The 20,324-nt window shown below is 41.7% G+C and overlaps 1 protein-coding gene across 1 annotated transcript; it reads right to left on the minus strand.

Annotated features, from left to right (window-relative positions):
• Positions 1-4,587: 4,587 nt before the first annotated feature.
• Positions 4,588-18,475, minus strand: stam2 (signal transducing adaptor molecule (SH3 domain and ITAM motif) 2). The gene is made up of 14 exons (XM_084544037.1): positions 18,258-18,475; positions 16,921-17,005; positions 15,887-15,962; positions 15,350-15,445; positions 14,966-15,112; positions 12,670-12,736; positions 12,197-12,395; positions 10,966-11,060; positions 10,738-10,820; positions 10,557-10,644; positions 10,379-10,433; positions 9,843-9,990; positions 6,927-7,093; positions 4,588-6,824 (listed from the first exon to the last, which is right to left on the minus strand). The coding sequence occupies exons 1-14, from the start codon at positions 18,295-18,297 to the stop codon at positions 6,632-6,634; spliced, it is 1,539 nt and encodes a 512-aa protein (XP_084400163.1). The 5' UTR covers positions 18,298-18,475; the 3' UTR covers positions 4,588-6,631.
• Between the last annotated feature and the right edge of the window lie 1,849 nt (positions 18,476-20,324).

A 20,324-nucleotide genomic window follows, 5' to 3' on the forward strand; every position in this document is an offset into this window, starting at 1 on the left:
AAAGTAGGAGGCGGTGAAAAAGACAGACAAAGGTAGCCAATGGCAAACTGTCCTTGTGTCACTGAGCAGCCCCTGCGGCCTCAGTTCCCTTGGTAACTTGTTAGCGGGATGTCAAAGTCCACGGCAAGTCCCCTCTGTGTTATGAATTACAGAAGGGACTTGACACAGGAAACCAATTTGAATTTGTTTTACAGTGGCATATATGAAAGAGGCGGCTGCATCTGCATTCAAACGGCCCTGCTTAATGCCGCCTTTATGAATTATACATGGCTGGTGGACGCCTCGTGAGCAGCACCAGCCAGCTAAATTCCCAGGCTAATACAAACCAGCGCCGCTGACACACCGGACTGGAGCGGAGGCCAAGAGCCCCCGTCTTGGTAACACATCATGCGATGTCGCAGCGGCGCTTGCTGTCACTTTTATGGGTCAAAGTAGTTAGGTAGTGACGGGCCGTATCATGGTATGATGCATCTTTCACATTCATTCATTCATTCATCTTCTGTACCCGCTTATTCCTGTTAAGGGTCGCGGGGGTCTGCTGGAGCCTATCCCAGTTGTCCATCTTTCACAGTTTCTACAAACAACAAATAATGTAATATGTTCACCACACGCTCTAGTTTCATGCTACGATTAATATCATGCACCTGTCTATCGCACAGGAAAAAAGTGACATATTTAAAGTCAGATTTACTCGGATTTCATAAAAAAAAGTTGCTTCTACTGCCAGAAAAAGGATCTTAGTATAGTTTACATCTACGTAACTTCAATTTATTGCGCTTTGTATAACCTATACAGCAATTTGAGGCCTAGACCCTCAGGTTAGAAGTCAGCTGCACCATCAACTGAGCTATTCATGTGCCCAAACTGCACAAATACTGTCATATCAATTAAAAAAAATACTAACTCACTAAGATTTTCCAAAGAGTATGCAGCGTACAAATAGTTTGTCTATCAAAACTTGCGCAATTCTCATCCAGACGTATTTATTTTTGGCAACAGAGCTTTGATAACTTAGTTTAAGTGCTAATAAGCAAAAATGACCATTCATGTTATGCATTCACGTAACGCTCGTCAGTCACGATCTTATACGCTAGCCTTACAGTTACGCAACGTTCAAGAGCAGAGACTGTATAAAGGGCGCCCCCTTGTGGTAACCGCAACATCGTAAGTGGAAATTTTCCAGTAAGGTCAGAGTTCACGATTTATGACATGTTTGCTAAGGTTTTCAGAAATGGAGGAGAGGTGGACAGTATGGTAATAGTATATTGTCATGTATTCGCAGTAGTTTTATAATATGTTTACGGAAAATGTTAATTAATAAGTCAATTACGTCATTACGTCTTTGCATTTTCTACATTAAGCCATTCACATGTTAGGTTGCTAAATCGAGCTAAACCTCATACGCAACTTCCTACGTCGTAATCACAAGCTCGCGGATTCATTTTCAAGATGGCGACATTTAAATAGCTAGGCGTCGAATTAGCATTCAGATCGAAATATGTGAATTTTTACACACGGGACAAACTGATTGTCTGTGGAGAAACTCCTGAGCAAAATCGCAGGCCGTGCACAGCTAGCCACAAGAGGCTAGGGGGAGCAAACGTCCAACTGAAAGGCACCGTTCGGGCGACGATGTTTGGGTTTCCGGGAGGCGGGGCTCAAAAACACACTTGCAGTTACCTCTTATCACCAAAGGGGTCGCCACAGAGTACGAAACAGAAATCGTGGAGACTGCCACTTTAACATTTGTTTCCAAAACAGCATCCAACGTAATATCACATAAGCTCAGCATGGACAAAATGACCAGCTGTGTTAAAAAATATCTATATATATAACCAAACAGATATGTCCTACCTGTCTGAGGATGAAGCTGGTGGAGGTGGTGCTGCCGTCGGACCTCTTCAGCCGACTGCGCCTGGAGTACGTCCCTCTGTTGGCCTGGTGAGGCCCAAGCAAACACACATCCCCCCTTTTTACTCAGTGTTTTCGTTGCACCTTCTCTATCCCTTACTCCCCTCCCACTCAAACTCAAGGGCACCTTCGCTTTCAGCAACCCCATTAAAACCAGCATCTCGGCCCCTGGGGGTCTGCCGTGGCTCTGGCCCCAGATCCAGCTGTTTCTTGTCCTCTGTGATGACCTGATTATATGAAGCCATGCTTTTATTTTATTTTATTTTTTTTGCTGCTTTATCAGAATATCACAGCAAAACCCAGGGTAAATTTAGGTTTGCTCAGACATTGCTGCGCTGTACAGATTTTTCTAACCTAGTTTTATGCACAGCCAAGTTTGTGAGGTAACACGTCACCTGCAAGAGGCTTCACTTTTAACGATGCATATGCGGCAGCCTGCTTCCAAGCGTCCATAATAATCTTCATAATTTAAAGAAAAGGTTATTTGTTGATTCATTTCCTTACATAAAACGTCTAATTCGCCCAGCACCCAAGGTGACGTCTTCAACGGCTCATTTAGTTCCAACAGTTCATCAGATAAAACAGTCACAGCTCAGCGTTCATACACTAATTTTTTGAGCAAATTTGTTCAGTTGCCATGGAGCTGTATGTTCACATGCATCATATGAGGCAAACAGGAGATTCTTACATTTGAGAAACAGGAACAAAAATGACTAGATGAACAATATAGTGGCTGATTTAAAAGAGAAAAACAGCATCACAGGCTTAAAAACCCTAACCCTAACTAAATTTAGCTTCAAAAAGTTCATTTTCATCTGTGGGAAAGTGATTTGAACCATCCCATATATCACGAGTGGAGTTCCATCAGACAGTGCTGAATAATTGAGCACCCAGTTTAATTACTTTTGAGATAAATCAACTCCCACACTACACTCTTTTTTTTTTTGACTCATAACTCCTCTGGGACTTGTTAGGAGTGATGAAAAATGCATCTTCAGTAGCTGTGTAATGAGTTTTATGTGTCTGGGTTAATTAAATATTAGGGAATAATGATAAATGAGTTCCAAAACAATATATTTTTTTAAGAGAAATTTGCAGGAAAAGCAAATTTTCTTATTTCTCTCACCTGAAACACGGGCTTCTGCAGCCCGTCTCCCATCCCGTGACGGGTGTAGATGTGCCGGGACATCTCAGCCAGCTCGTCGGTCCAGGGCGGAGGCTGCCTCTCCGAGCCGCTCCACTGGAGCTGCTGCTGCTGCTGCTGCTGCTCCGGTGGAGGACAGTGAACCGCCGGCTCCAGCTTTACTCCGGTTCGCCTCTAGGACTAAAGAGAATAAAGATGAACTGGTTTCAGCTGCTCCGCCGCTCGGATCTGCTGCCGCTCGGAAGATGCTGCACGGATAACGATGACCGCGATACATATACTCACCCTCCCCCTACACTCCCCATCACACGGCACGGGGTTTTCTGTGGTGCTGCGTTCAAGGACGAGGGAGAACTTCTGAATTTCCGCCGCGCAACTTCAGGCGCGCATGACGCACATTGAGACAAACCGGACGTCGCATCGTTTTTATTAATGAATTAATTGTGTCCGTAGAAATATTAAAACGTATCCATACGTGCACCGATCAGCCACAACATTAAAACCACTGAGAGGTGAAGTGAATGACACTGACCACAATTCAATTCAATGTTCTGCTGGGAAACTTTTACACCTGGCATTCATTCATGTGGATGTTACTTAGACATGTAGCACCCACCCCACTATCCTTCCAGTTTTTAATAATGTGTTGGACAGTTCTTAACCCAGTTTTAGTAGTTTCTTCAGTCTCCTTAGATGTTTTCTCTGCTTGATGCATGCCAATGATTTGACCCTTCTCAAACAGACTAACAGCTTTTCCACGACCACAGGATGTGTCTTTAGACATGGTTGTTTAAGAAATGAGAAGCTACTCATTGCATCAGTTGGAGTTAAATAACCAGCTGCAGAAAGATAATTGTCCATGCAGTAATTATCCAATAGGAGACTCGTACCTATTTGCTTAGTTAAATAAAATAGCATTATTTTGGTGCACTGAAGCCGAAGGGAATAAAACATTATGACTCAAATTATAAGAAAGAATTCCAGAGAACTAACCCATGTATTATAGCCATGCACATTTTTCTATTTATTTTAACTATTAGCTATTTCAGATCTCACAAGGACCATTTGAATGCATCATAAGCTCTCCCTGATAATCCCCCTTGTTAGTTCAGACCAATTACTTCCAACTTTATGGTATATACTGTAACTGATGTAGTGCTGTAAAAAAATAAAACCAGGACAGTTTTATTTCAGGACAAACAACAGATGACAAAATCCCCCTGCCTCGTCATGCTCGGCAGACTCAGACTCCAGCAGCTCTGTGGAAAACCCTCAACCCTGAGATAACATTTAATGTAATTAAAAAGAAAAAAAAGTTTGCCACCGGGACTGAACTGGCACGAAGCATTCCTGTTTGAAAAGAGGAGAAACTATAAAAAGCTCAATGAATAAATCATGTCTCCTGCGTAGATCTTATTAACGGATTATCACATGTGCAGGGAATAGAAGAGGCTAATTACCGTTAGGAGGGCAGCGGCTGTTTTAATCACTGGGACGTAATTACTTGAACAAATCCAACAGGAAGGACACAATACAGGTAATTATTTTTTTTTATTTCAAAGAATATTTATAAGTTTGCTCCGTTACAAAAGCAGTTTTAAAATCCTGGATAAAGGAACTTTTCCTGGACTATTTTAAATATACAGAATTATACATATCCAGAGACAGAGGTCGTGTCATTCTTTTGATTTCTACAGATCAATCAAGGCATTCAGTGGTAAAGAAACGTTTACAAAGCTAAGGTGCAATGCCAATGTCGCTGACAAATCCAGGTATTTTACATCTAATATACAACGTCTTTTAACATCAGGGTGTTTGACAGAAATATACAGTTTCTGAGGAGTTACTGACTGGAGACTCTGGAGATTCTGGAGACTCTGGAGACTCTGGAGACTCTGGAGGGAAAACAACAGGTTTAAAACGTGACGTCTCGCTTCTCTGTCTTCACTTCAAACGACTAAAGAAAAAATTTGTTCCATTTACAATTTAAGTAAAAGCAGAAAAGAGGAATTACACGTTTCTCAACCATGCAAAGTACACAGGTGTAATGACTCCATATACAGTACATAAATCAAAGTACAGGCGGATGTTATTGACAATTCTGAAATTGAACTATACAGACATTAAACGTGTCAGCCTCGCGCATTTGCATAAAACACGGGATCCGAACAGATTCCCCTCAAATGGAAGTGACCCCACACGTGAAGAGAGGCAGGAAGGGACTAGGTGTAAAAGTCAAAAATCAACTGTTCCCCCTCAAATTGAAACCATCCTTTGAAAAACTGCTTGGCGTCGCATCGGCCGACGGGAAAGTACTCAAAACACACACACACGCACACAGACAGACAGACAGACATGTAAAAAGCAAACACGCCATTTACATAAATATCCCAAATGCAACCACGTTACAAGGCCGCGAGTTTATGCGAAAAAAGCAAATCTACAAACCATTTGCACTAAAGTAACTGTTAGCACACTTGGGAAATAGAGTTTGTACTTCAGAAATTCAGAGCAGCTATAATGGTGGATGCTGGTGAGAAAGAAAGAAAGAAAGAAAGAAAGCCTTCGCACCTGCACAGGCAAATCTGATAAGTGCTGGCTTTGCAGAAAGTTGAGCCTTCCTATCAACCCAGAGTCTTTCTAAAGAACACAGAGAATAAACTGCACCTGCCTTCAGGTGAATCCACCTATAAACCTAAAAACAAGAAAGTAATTAAAAACTAAAAGACAAAAAACAAATCGGATGGGGTTCATTTCACACTAGTCACTGAGCTAGCTTATCGTGCACAGTTGCGTGGACTCATGTTCATTCACGAGAATATCGGAACGGCTCGGTTTACCCCACACACACACACAGACAGACACACACACTACAACACATGACTCTTGTCTTCTATCTTATTTATTCCCGATTTCAGTCTCACATCTCAGGGAGACAAAGATATGCTTCAAACGAGCCACTACATGGCTCGTGTACAGGCTTACTGTCTCACACTGATCCTAAATTGGGTTGCCAAAATCTTTCTCTACAAGGCCGGCATGTGCCAAGAAGGCAAAAAAACAAAAAGAAAAATAATAAACTAACTTGGTCTAATCCTCTTGAACCACCTCGCATTCAGAGCTGGCGTTGTGTGGGAGTAGCGTTGTGTTGAAGTACAGCTTTTAGAACGCTAATCTCCATAAATCAGGCGGCGACCGCTCGTTATACGGTGCTGTACTGGTGGTGTACACCCCGCTCTTTTTTTGCGTTGACCTGTGACGTTTTTTGTTGCTTTCAGTCAGACGAGAAAAAGAGGACGGCAGAAAACCCCCGGCGCCATATTTAGCCTCACATGACCCAGATGCATGGCAGACATCTGGCACGTACACACCTGTTATTTCCGCTTTCATGGGGATGGCCTTCGATTTGGCTCAAAAGGCACGAGAAAAAAAAAAAAAAAAAGCAAAAGGAATTATCCTAAACTTCACACACACACACAAACACACACACAGAGGGTAAGCCAAATGAACACGCAATTTGCAAAATGAAATATCTGAAGTATGTATTGATCTGAGTTCGGCTGTCCGTTAAGAGTTTTACAGCAGAGGCTGCTGATAATATGCGGCCTGCTGCTGGTGAGGAGGAGCCTGGTGAGGAGGAGCGGCTACGGGGTAGGACACGGGAGGCATGTTGGAGTTGTGATAGGTCGACATATCCATGGCCATGCCTGGCTGAGTCGGGTAAGGGGCTCCAGCAGCTGGGTTCATGTACTGAGCGTTCATACCACTGCTGTAAAGAAGAAGAAGAAGAAAAAAAAATAAATCAGATGTGAAATTTAGAATAAACATGAATAGAAAGTACAATTAAATGCTAATCCGAGGATGTTCTCACTTCATATATGGAGCCTGAGGGGCTTGGCCGTTGGGTGGAGCTGAGACGTTGGGGGGTAGTGAATGCAGAGGTCCAGGTTGGTCACTGGGCAGACTGTAGGCCTGCGCAGGAGGACCCTGAGGCATCGATGGAGGGAGGTAAGGGCCACCGGCTGGTCCAAGGTAGCCCTGAGCAGAATGGAAAAGGAGCAAGATGGCTTAAATAACGCAATTCCTTCCTTTCATTGATAGGGTGTAGAAGTACAACTAAAGCACAGACTTAAACAGACACTATACATTTCCAATGATAACTCCAAGACGGGTTAATGGCAGCTGGTTGTAGCTTTGTAATTAGCATACAGACATGACAGGGGTCAAAATCTTTTGATCCAAATTCTTAGCAGGGAAGTGCATGAAAGGGATTCTCAAATATAAAACTACTTCTTTAAACCTTAGCGTGCTGGGAGATGAGGCTCGCCTAACAAAAGACATACTCAAAATAAATTGAGAACAACACCCCAACAGCAATATCAGGCTCAAAGATGCCACTGAAGCCCTTGACTGTAACCGTACCAGAAGCTTATGGAAATACCACAAAGCACAAATATTCTACAAAGATTTGAGTTAAAATAACATCAGACAAGACTCCCCGTTTGGTAAGCCGAGTACCAAAATCCGACCACAAAATCCGACCGATTTCCACTACAGGAGGCAATGTGCACATTATTCAGACTTTGGACTTCATATTTAGCCTGTTAATCGTCAAACTCTACCATTGTGCACAGTATAAAATCAATAAAAATATCGCAATTTACTCCCTATGTCAGCTGTATAAAAATGGTACTAAGGCTGCGATCTCAAACAATTCAACTGGTCCAGTAAATCAGTTATTATCACTTTTCAGATTCTTAAATGAATCTATCCTATTTCAAAGCCTGTGTATTGCAGAATTCATTGTTTTTCCAGGTGCAAGAGCAGCCTGGAGTTTTACAGCGCTCTGCAAAAACACGAGAGGCGCATCATAAGCCGAGCAGCGCTGTCGTGTATGCCTTGTTGCTCAGTCATGTGGTTGTTCTCTGAATCACCGGGGGCAGACAGCGACAATCAATCACTACCGAGAGAAAGGCCAATGCCGAGAAAACTCGGGCGACCTCCGACTCTACCGGGAAGGACTGAATGTCAAGACACGAGGACAAGATGAAGTGTGGTCGTGGCCATATATAAAACGCATGAATGTACCGGGAAAGACACAAAATGTGAGGATTAAGTCAATGACGGAGAGTGGAGTTAACTTATCGCCTTCTACATCAGTTTTCTCCACGAAAATCTAGAAATTCTTTAGTGATTTTCTGAACTGTGAAGCAACTAGGGCTGAAACGATTCGTCGAGTTACTCGATTAACTCGATTACAAAAATTGGTCGAGGCAAAAACTCTGCCTCGAAGCCTCGTTAAATTCCTATGACGCGCACTATACGCGCAGGGATCTGATTGTTCCACACGGACCGTTGTTTTGGAAGCACCTATGCAAGCACACCACTAGCGCGAGATACATTTTGAATTTAGTTGGCGCGATGGCGGAGAGTAAAGATGCCCATAAACGGCAAAAAATGTCTAAAGTTTGGGATCATTACATTCTAAAAAAGGAAGAGAACAAAGTGCAGTGTATATACTGCAAAGTAGACCTGGCGTACCACAGCAGTACAAGCTCAAATGATCCAGCATCTGAACAGAAAACATCCACATGCTGTTTCACCAAGCGTCGCTGAAACAAGGTAACGTAACCTAAACCTATACATTAATGTTCGCTGATTTTAATCGCATACTGTATGTAGCGATGTCATGATGCGGTTTGACTAGATATGATGTTTAGCTTCAGGGGCGGAGTGGCAATCGGGACGACCGGGCCGGCCGAAGGATTTATGCAGCGGATCACAAATTGAGCGGCCGCGAGGCGAACGCGACCGGCCTGAGTTTATCAGAATCATTGACGTTACTAAATTCTCCGCGAATAGCGGCCAAATACTCCCATATACTCCCCTATTATCATAAATTGAGCGGCCGCGAGGCGAACGCGACCGGCCTGAGTTTATCAGAATCATTGACGTTACTAAATTCTCTGCACCCTCATCTCTCTCACTCTTCCTCACGCACAGCACGCGTTCACAAACAAACACACAGGTTGCTAGGTTACCATAGCAAATAGGCTCACCCCAGAAATTATGTATTATTTGTTAGTAGCCTAATGGTAAATGCTGCAGGTGTAGAAATCTACATAAAACGGATATTTACTTTGATGTCAGGGCTAGATTACAACATGAAACTTGTTGTGCATATTAATAAATTAAATTGCTTTTTGTTTTACAGTAAGTTTGCTTAACTGTATTGTTATGTAATTGTTGGCACTGGCACTTTTAATGGGTAAATTGCAATACATGGGCTTAGTTTTGGAGCCAAATGTTGGAGTTGCAGTTCTCTGTTTTTTTGAGAAATAAAAGGCAAATGCTTGATCATTTTACAGCCACATAATTTTCGTTATGCATCATTTGTTTTGGTTGTTTAAAAACGTAAAAAAAATATCCGATTAATCGATTAATCGATCGATAAAGTGCTAGATTAATCGATTACAAAAAGAATCGATAGCTGCAGCCCTAGAAGCAACCCACCTGAACCATCTCTAAATTATGTATGACTTAGCTCTGCATCCTGTTGATTCATGTGACAGGACAGAAAACAAGGTCGCCAACCACAAGAGTTTGAATCGCTGGATTTAAAGTGAATCAAGTGAACCCGACTTTCAAGACCTGACATTTTAGTTTCCGCGACTTGAATGTCATTTCAGACAAACCGTAAGCTCCGTCTTCAGTTTTAAAAACAACACTTACAAGCCTACATCTCTAGTTCAGAGTTTAGGCGGCATTATAGGACAACTCGTCTGACCTGCATGGGCACAGAGGAGCCGGCGGGCGGATACTGCGACTGCATCTTGGAGTAGGCCGAGTAGAACGGAGCCTCGTTCATGAGCTTGTTGTAAAGCTCCAGGGCTTCCAAGACTTTCACATTCAATTCGGACAATTCAGAGTGATTTCTGGAACAAAAAGGGGAGACATTTATTGGATTGAGAACATTTTTCTTTTATAGAAAAGTACATGTTTTGCCACTTTAGGGTATCTAAAGGGAGGTGGACACAGGAAGAAGTTTTAATGATATCAAATAAAGATGGACAATGGCATTAAAAGCCAGATTCATCCATACAATCTGCTTCACCAGGAAAGAAAACTGAAGCGGGATAAATAAGAGGTCTGTATTGCCCACTAGTGACTGTCCACTGTCAGCCACAAAGCAACAGGGGACAAGCAAATTGCTTCACAGAGCTTAAGACAATGCTCAGTTGCTACAGCTGACATCCTGGTAGCTGGAAGGCTCTTCTCTGCCGTTAAAATTAAAACATAAACATCATATCTTTACCACATTACCTGTCAATCTCCTGCAGTTTCTCATCAATCAAAGGGTTCATCTGTTCACACGTGCCTGTTCAGTCAGATATCGACAGATGGGAAGGGAGAAAAGACAAAACACAGTGAGAAAACAAAAGACTAGCTGCAGTTGTCACAGACAGCGTGACTGGATTTCCACCAGCATTCGAGTTTATACCCTCCAGCTGGATCAGCTCTGCGGAGTCTGGAGCCGGATCTGCAGGATCTGCATTCTGCAGCAGCGCCAGCGCCCTGTCCATCTTCCCCTGCGGACGGCAGCGAGCAGATTTGGGTTAGCAGCTCGGCCTGAGAGGTGGTTTAGGTTTGTAAAAGAACGTGCACCGACTGAATAAAAGTACCTCGTCGATGAAGACGGGCTCCGGCTCGGCTCTGATTTCGGGGCTCGTCTCTTCAGGGGTGACCGTCCTCTCGACATAAGCCACTACGGAGGGAAGGTTTTAAATTCAATCAGACGCTCTGAAACTAGCTCGCTCCGATCAAGTAGATGAGGTTTGTTTTCTAAGGGGACAAAATGTAGGCCAGAAAGAGAACAACGGAGCGGGAACAGACTAAATAAAAACACCAACCTGTCTCCGGCTCTGCATTCAGATTGGTTGTGACAAAGTTGGAGGGGAAAAGCCCCACTCCTCTGTGGTTCTCGCCTTTCCACCAGTTTGGATCGCTGTAAACACAAACACAGACATTTTCAACACAAGCTGTCTTTGTTTTAGCTCCACAAAAGGGTTACGAGGAGTCTTCCTGGGGTGTTCAGTCATGTGGCGTGTGCCTAGTCTTATTTACAAAACAGACTTTTGCAGGAATACTTCTAAACTCATAAATTCCTATTTGCTACTTGACATGCGATGGCTGTGATAATGCAGTTTTTTACGGATTAACACAAATAATATCTTACAGATCATAAGGATAGCTCTGGTTGGTTCTGACACATGCTATTAAACCCCAGGGACATTATAAGCTTCCTAAAAGCAGGATTTATTCTTATTCTGTATTACACTGGAAGAATGAAAAATAATTGCAGCAATGCTTGTCTGCACTGTACTGAATTCTGCAGGTATCGCAGTTTTGAACAAAAACCAATTAGATTCCCGTTTGCAAGCACGGACCACAGGGGCAGACCACATGCACATTTTCAACAGTTACAAATAAAGCAGCTAACATCTGTCCTAAAATTCAGGTGCAGCACCCATCATTTCATTATTCCGTCGTTATATTTTAAACCATATGCATGCTCTGGTAGACATCTGTAAGCTTTGATTCGCTGACATGAAGCTAGTAGCAGTGACAATGTCAAACAAGGACATATTTAGGGTTAAATCCGGAGGCTAACGTTAGCTCTCCTATACTCATTCTGGTTTTTATATTTTCTAAATATATACCAAACACTACACATGTACCAGATGTTGGACTTTTGTGCACAGCATCGGTGCAAATAGGCAGAGCATACGGGGTTGTTATTAATCAACCACGCTGGGTTACAAAAACAGACTCTGCACATCTGTTTACGTCTCTGTCTGCACGACTGAATCTCACAATACAATTCTTAATGCACGGCAAACAAGAGCGAGATATTCATTAAACAGTGGCAGCTGTCTTTGCTTAGAATAGACGTTACTTACTCTCGCAGTAAGTCTTGCTGCGATCAAACCGCTGCAGCTAATCGTTTCTAATTATAGTCTCTGACTGGACCAGAAGGTATCTTTCTTGTAATAACAAACAGCGTTTAACTAACTTGACCTGTGCCGATGACTCATATTAACATATTCGCCGGTCTTAAGAAGAAACAGTATAACACGTCACCTGTCATCCAAGACTAGGATAACTTCTCCAGCCTTGAAGGTCAGCTCGTTGTCTTCGGCCGCTTCGAAGTCGTAGAGCGCGCGCACTTTCCGGGCCTCCTGAGCCCCGCCGCCGTTTGTATAGGTTGGGGGGTCAGAGGTCACAGTCAGGGGTCGCGTCTCCACCTGCTGCTTCTGCTCCTGCAGGGACAGCTCGATAGCTGATAAAAGAGGAGAGGAGAGGAGAGGAGAGGAGAATGCTTGTCAAATGTCCAACACATATGGGCTTGGCACCGACTGAATTCATCAGGTTTTCAGAATACAAAGAGCTCACAGACGACTGCTTAAACGCAATCAATTTAAACCGTTCCACCTTATAAAAATTAGTGTTTTTTTTAATGTAATTTAATGTGCATATGTTGAGAGATAAGCGCGATAAACTGCACTAAGAATAATAAAGTGCGCAGGAAGCTGAATGCCGCCGTCTATATTTACCTTTGGCCAGATCGTCATCATTCGCTGGTTTGCTTGCAGCAGGTGGGCTGAACTTTGTGCTGGACCCCTGCGGACAATATTGAAAGATAAGGTCACATCTCTGTGTGTGTCTATACATAAGGGAGGAAGTGGGAGCGCGGCACAAAGCCTACAGGCGAAGAATTGATCTCCAGCGACTGCACTGCCCCCTGCTGTTCATGCTGGGCACCACATGTTGGGCTGAATCCTCGAGGGAAGTGACTTATCAACAGCAATCTGACACGGCAACGAGGTCAAGGCGTGGACTCTAAGCATTGGCAAGAAACAAAAAACAGTTTTATATTTTATATATATATAAAAAAAAAAAGGAGGTACAGCATCTGGGAAAACTTAAGCTGAACTTAATCACAAAATAAATCCCTCGCATAAATGAAAGGTAAAGGTAAATACTGCCACAGCTTGAGTCACACTACCCGCTGCTGTTTGTTCATCAGCTGACAGAGATTAAATGTCATACCTGCTGCCTCATACCCCACCTGCTCTCAACTGGAGCAGGTTTTGCAGTTCTTCCCACAACGTGACATGTAGCACACCAACAACACAGCCAAACGCGGCACAGACGGGTGCCATGATGCTGTTTATCAAGCCGGAACGTAAACAGGTGGGAATGGATCTAATAGCGCTCTGTGGATTTACTCAAAGTGGCCACTTTGATAAAACAACTCAGCAATGAATTCAGCCTATAAAAGTACAATAACATTAACAGATGATAAAGTCGTAGGTCAGCTGCTTTACGACAACGTGAGGCAAAGTCCGACTAGTGGCACACATAACGCTTTTATCTGACAAATTACGCAACAAACTTCAGGCGAGTAGAAAGAGGCAGCTCTGTCCACTGCAGAGACACATCCACACAATCATGTGAAATATGTGAAGAGGAAATTCCATTGTAAGCTCCAGCATATACGCTTTCGGAGTCAAGCTCCACCCAGCCCAAACATTCACACTGGAAACACACTAGTCTGGAGAGAAACTACGGCCGCGGGACGGACAAAGAGCATCCACACACGTATAACGCTTTTGTGTTCTACAGACGAACTGTAAATAGGAAGAGAAAACCAAAAAAGTAACGCAATGTGTCAAACGTCAATGTCAATTTGAGACAAATGGATGAATAAAGCTGCTTGTAAGACAAAAACTGTCTCCTCTAAGAGCTATTCTTAGAGCAGATGGACAAAACAATGAAGAAAGCACCAATTTGTTTGTGTACACCGATCAGCTACAACATTATGACCACTGACAGGAGAAGTAAACAACACTGACCACATTGTGAGAATTCAATGTTCTGCTGGGAAACTTTTGGATCTGGCATTCGTTTGTGTGGATGTTACTTAGACATGTAGCGCCCACCTAGACCAGACCAGACCAGACACCCCCACCCCATAGCAATGACACTCCTCGATGGCAGCAGCCATCCCCAGCAGGATGCAGCCTGACACAGGAACACACACAAAAATTAGGGATGGACCGAAAAACTTCGTCCGAAAACCAAAAATGCACTTTCGGCCTATTTTCGGACGAAAATTGCTGTGTTTGTTGCTGGCACGTGTTGTTTTGGCGATAAAAGCAGGAAATTTTCGGCCCAAAATGCACTTTCAGACCATTTTCGGCTAAAATTTAGCGCCGAAACAACACGGCCGAAACAACACGGCCGAAACACGATGTTGTGATGATGCAAGCAACAACCGCAGCAATTTTCGGCCGAAAATGGCCCAAAAGTGCATTTTCAGTTTTCGGACGAAAACTTTCAGTGCATCCCTAACAAAAACGCTTTAGGTGTTGACCTGGCCTCCAAATTCACTAGATCCCAAACTGATCAAGTATCTATGGGATGCACTGGAACAAGCCGGATGCACAGAGGCCCCTCTCCTCAACCGACAGGACCCAAAGCCACCCCACTGACAACACCACAGGACACCCTCAGAAGGTCCATGTCTATTCTCTGATGAATCACAACTGTTTTGGAGGCACAAGGGAGGCCTACACAATATTAGGAAGGTGGTCATAATGTTATGCCTGATCAGTGTATGTTGTTGTACAACCAGTATTTCCGACTGAGTTGCCCAATCGAGAAATACTGTATTATATAAATGTGATATTTTGCAACAGTGGCTTTGTGTATTTTGTCTGTTAAATTGTGATTTGTATAAAAGGAAATAAAAGTTTGAATATTGCTACCTTAAAAAAAAAAGCTTGAATAGTGTCTGATTTTGTTCTTTGCTTTGTGTACAACCTCACAGCCATGACGTCAACACACCTGTGAGGATGCAGAGGGGAAGCTGATGCCGTCCTCCTTCATAGACTTGATGGTGGCGCCGATCAAGCTGAGCTGTGGGTCCTTCTGGAAGTCTTCTGCCCACTCGACCATCAGAGCCTTTAGTTTTTCACACACCTTTGGATGGGCCTGCGGAACATGACGCGGAAGAAATAAACAGATGTGCTGCTTGCTCGTGTGTTTTTTTAATCCAGATAGAGGGAATACTGGGAATACTCAAATAAAAGGTCTCTAACACAGTTTAAGGAAGGACTTAATGTTACTCCAAGTGTGAGTTACACACAGAGACAGCCATGGTTACAAAACAGGAAAAAAAATGATAAAACAAACAACAAAAAAAAACAAAAACCAGACAGATTTACATACCTTGTTCAGCACGCTCCGGACTTCATTTGCAAACTCCCTCGAGCAGATTTCCAGGTGGAATATTTTCCCACAGTTCGATACACAAGCGCCCAACAACTGCAAGAGCGCAAATCGAATTGTTTAAAAGCACACATTAGTAGCAGCACGAGGCTTTTTGTGATAGTGAACGGTCTTTAATAACAAAAGAGTTTCACTGTTGTGAACACAGACGTCTTAAAATAGAGCGGGCCAGTGGGACGGTGTTTGCTTGAGATGACTCAGACCGAGCCGTCCACTGAGCTGTGCTGCTTTCTTGCGAACTCGTCGCTTTAAATAGCAATTCTGAACAGCTGCTCCAGTCGGGTGAAGAAATGTACACAGCACTTTTGGGATAACCGTGGTACGTTAGACGTGCACAGACATGTAAACACAGATTCTGGCTCTCACAGATCAGTTACATAATAGTATTAACTGGATCTTTGGACCAAAGTTGGCATGAACTTAATATCTAGTTAGTATATCACGACATTTTCCTGTTTTTGCAATCCACAGACTCACATTGAGGGCCAGCATGGCGACATGAGGCACTTTATGGTTCACTCTCTTCATAATGGACCGCAAGCTGTCCTTTGGTCTGTGACAGGAGAGAACACAACATGATTCATTCCCAGTAGAGTAATCATTAAACAGCAGAGACAGTGTTTGTACAATATTTTTCAAATTAAAAGTCTGAAGAGAGAACTATTCAGGAACGACTTCAAAAAAGGACGGCAACGAGTCACTGAAGCAATTATGTCATAAAATAAAGTAATTAAGACGTGGATTACGTAGGCACGTTGGAATGGAGTATGTCACAACGTTTATCTCCATTTATGACCATAAGTGTGTCAGTTCATTTGAACGGAGACCTGTAAGTGACCTGAATTAGCTTTACCACAGCCGCACAACCACTACATTGCAACTATCTTAGCAGAAAACGTCCACTGGCCTTCTGATCTAAATATAAACATATAGTTGAACTACTACTGTGAGCCACATCTTTTCTGAGATGTTTATTACCACGTTTAAGTACAGAAAGTTTAGGTGTAGGTTTACAAAATCACTCACACCTTATTAATTTATGTATTTCTTATTTAATGGTATTATAAACTCTATTCAAATATGTGATTATGTAGGTTTAGTAACCTACTGGAGTCTGGTAACACTACACTGGGATTGGGATTTCATCATGGGGTGTGTTTCAACTGAAAGAAATTCCTCTGCTACTCCAGCTCCACCACACTCAGACGACACGGCTGACTCATAGGCATGACTACGTCGCTGTTACTCTGCTGTCCATCGCCGCAGAAAGCCGGCCCACTGGCTTGGCAGATCATTTCTTGAGCATAACCAGAATCGAGGGGCTTGCAGATCAACTTTCCTCCACAAAAAAAAAATATGTAGGCGAGGAAGCTTGTCTGGCTTCTAGGTCATAAGTTTATTATTTAGTGGTAATTAAATCACAGGGATAATCAGCTGCTCAAGAAACAGCAATAAACTGCTCCTCAAGGGCCAATGTTAATCGTATTATTCAAGGGAAATCATAATCTTACCCATTGGTTGTCGTTCCAATTTTATCACAGATGTCCATAATGAGGCCCCAGTCATCTGCCGTGTTGTTTTCATTGGTTGCCTTCTCTGATAACATGCGAAACATGAACAAAGTACATATGGGCCGGTGAGAAAATATGTTCGTGGCATCATGGCCGCTTGTCTTCTAGCGTAATGTATTTGTGGGAAGACAGGCCAGTCGCGGCGGGCATGTGTTATGGCAGTGAAGATTTTAGAACAGATTCACAGTCTACCACAATCTGTCAGTCTTAAGCCAGTCAAAGGATGGATGTTATCAGTTTACTAGGGGATATCTCACTAAATAGAACTAGACTGACGTTATAATTGTCCAAAAACAAATAAATATAGAAGATATTTTATGATTTTTGTAATTGTAACGCAGTAACGCAGTTTTTCTTGGTAATAACCAGCAGGAAATCCCTCATTATCACACATTTCTAGTGAATGTCTAACGACAGTCATGACACTCATGACTCATGTCAGTTAAGTATAACAGTGCTCGATTGTCTAGTCACACAAGAAATGCTGTGTGGCGCAGAAATTTTGCATGAAAATTTAAATAACTTTGATAAGGGATTCCCACACAGCACAAAATCACCAAGGTTAACACACTACCTCCATCATCTATGTATTTTATCTTCAAAATGGCAAACTTGAATTGAGAAAAGTGTCCATAACATATAATTAAAGCGCACATTGTTCAATATATCTGACAAATAATAAAAAAAAGTGACATACAGTAAAAGAAAACTGTCAATTTAATCAACTACCCCGAACTTACAGAATAATTATTTCCTTTTTTTATTTAAAAAAAATAAATAAACTGATTAATAATTAAATTTCCTATTACACCTTCTGACATAAATGACAGTAAACTAAATATATTCGATCTAATCGACGTAATTGACTATTTATTTATCTCGTAAAATCGACGATTAATCGACAGAAATAGAATCGACCAAAAGAGATTTAAACCATTTCTTCTGTATAGCAAAATAAGAAATATTAATTGACCTATATAAGCAACTTGATTAGGGATCAGGCGATCTTGTCACAGACGCTAGCCAGTCTATCCATGAGAATTAAAGCTAGAAGTAAGAAAAGGTAATGAAAGTCGTTGACAACCAGTCACACTGTAAGAAAAAGAGTCGAAAACTCGTGTACGTTGCTGTGACAAAAACAGGCATCGGGGAAATAACCTGACGCTCCAGCGAACTAAAGCACTCGAGCTAGGTTAGCATTAGCCTCCAGTGTTGTTGGCCCTATCGCTAGCTAACTCTGACACATTAAAAGACCAAAGAAACGACACTTCACTCACCGACATCCTGATCAAACGGATTTTGGGAAAATAAAGGCATGTTAACGACTTTTAAAAAAGAGCCAGACAAGTCGACGAAAGGAAAGCGTACGCGTTCGCCAGACTAAACCTAAACAAATATCTCTTCCTTGTCCATTAAACTCGCACCAGTTGCTCTTCCGGAAACTTGGCTGTCTTCGGTAATGCCTGAACTATAATTTAAAAGCCGGATTTTAGTGGGTAAATACAAATTTTCGATGGTTTTATTTGTTTAATATTTGTAATGTTTTTAATAATAAAACAACAAATATTAAAATAAAAGAAAATTGCCAAATATTTGGCATATATGGCGTAACGGCTCCGTTTACACTTTAAGTGAAATACTGCCATCTAGTGGTAGGAGTAGAGAAATGGTCTCATGAGGCCCAGTACAAATAAACACACGTTTAAAGGGATCTATTTCAACTTTAGATTGGGGTGTTTTTCATTGTCTCCAGTAGATTCTGGAAACTTGATCAAATACAAATTTATTTAGGAATATACAGAATGTAAACAAAAATTGTCTAAGAAATTTGATTCCAATGAGATGGACACAGCACTGAGTAAAATGCCCAGACCACTTTATGAGATTCAAAGAGTTTATTGACATGTGCACAGTGTAGAAACATGTTTCCCTGTACAATGAAATTCTTCTTTTGCCGTCCAACCAAATATATATATAAAAAAAATCTTAAAAATCGAAGATAACTAGTGCAAATGGGAATGTAAACAATGTAAACAAGGAACTAAAAAAATAAATGTGAGCTGGAAAAGTTCATTGTATTTCCAATATAAAAAGTCTACAATATGAAATCATGAGGTTTGCACACCCTAAAACTCTCTCTCAAGGCGGAAATGGCCACAAGAAGAGATTTATAAAATTTAAAGAAATTTAAATGTGAATTTTTATCCCATTTATTTTATTTTTGACCGCTATCAGACAAATATATCTGAACATATCAACCTGGGTTTTGCAGAAAGAAAATATGGCCATTTTCATTTACTATGTGCACTGTATAATAAACTGATAATGATAAACTAAGAAAATAATTATTGTCTGTAACCTCATCTTGGAGAGGACGAACACAACCGTTTTTGCAGGTAGTGTTCTGCCATTGTGTTATTTTTGAATTATTTTTTTATTGATTCAGAAAGTTTGACCTCCACATACACCTACATCTTTTTGTTTTCCATTTTAGTTGGAATCTAAAATGCGTACAGAACATTATCAGCCAAACAAGATTATACGATAAAACAAAACTGCAAATACAGAAGCAAAAGAATGTATGAAGAAACTTAACAAAAAATATCCAACAAAGGTTCAAAAAAGGCAACTGGACTTGTAGAGTTTTTTGAGAAGACGTTTCACCACTCATCATCCGAGTAGCTTCTTCAGTTCTAGGGGACTGGTGGGAAGTCTGAGGTTTAAATAGGAACTCCACCTGAAAAAACTTGCTTGTTATGCTAATAACCAGAAACTGGTGCAGCTAAGTTCCATGAACGACTGGGTACTTACCTGTTGTCCACAGACATATTAACAAAAAATGTTTCTTAACAACTAAATTTTTACATTAACGTTTCAAAATCTGTAACCCAGTGTGCTGTCCAAGTTACACATTCTGTTTTATTCAATCCTAACTGATTTGAATGATATTTTCAGTCCAAGGATAGACTGGAGACCTGTCCAAGGTGTACCCCGCCTCTCTCCTGATGACAGCTGGGATAGGCTCCAGCCTCCCCACGACCCTTAACAGGAACAAGTGGTTACAGAAGATAAATGAATGAATGAATTAATGTATGAAGATTGCTCCGTGATTTATATATATTTATTATATTTATTATTAATTTCATTATTTATTAAAGAAAAAAAAAATCAAATCAACAAACTCACGGCTCTGCCACAAGGGGGCGCGCCTCTCTGAGAGCGCCTCAAACTGACAAAGAGTCCAGTCGCACCTCAAGATAAACACTGCCTTACTAATACTAATCAAAACCGCGGGCTGCAAATGAATATAATAAACCCATTTAAGTAAAAAGTAGCTTAAAATA

The sequence above is a fragment of the Chelon labrosus genome (assembly GCF_963514085.1).
Source record: "Chelon labrosus genome assembly, chromosome: 5".
Lineage (NCBI taxonomy): Eukaryota > Metazoa > Chordata > Actinopteri > Mugiliformes > Mugilidae > Chelon > Chelon labrosus.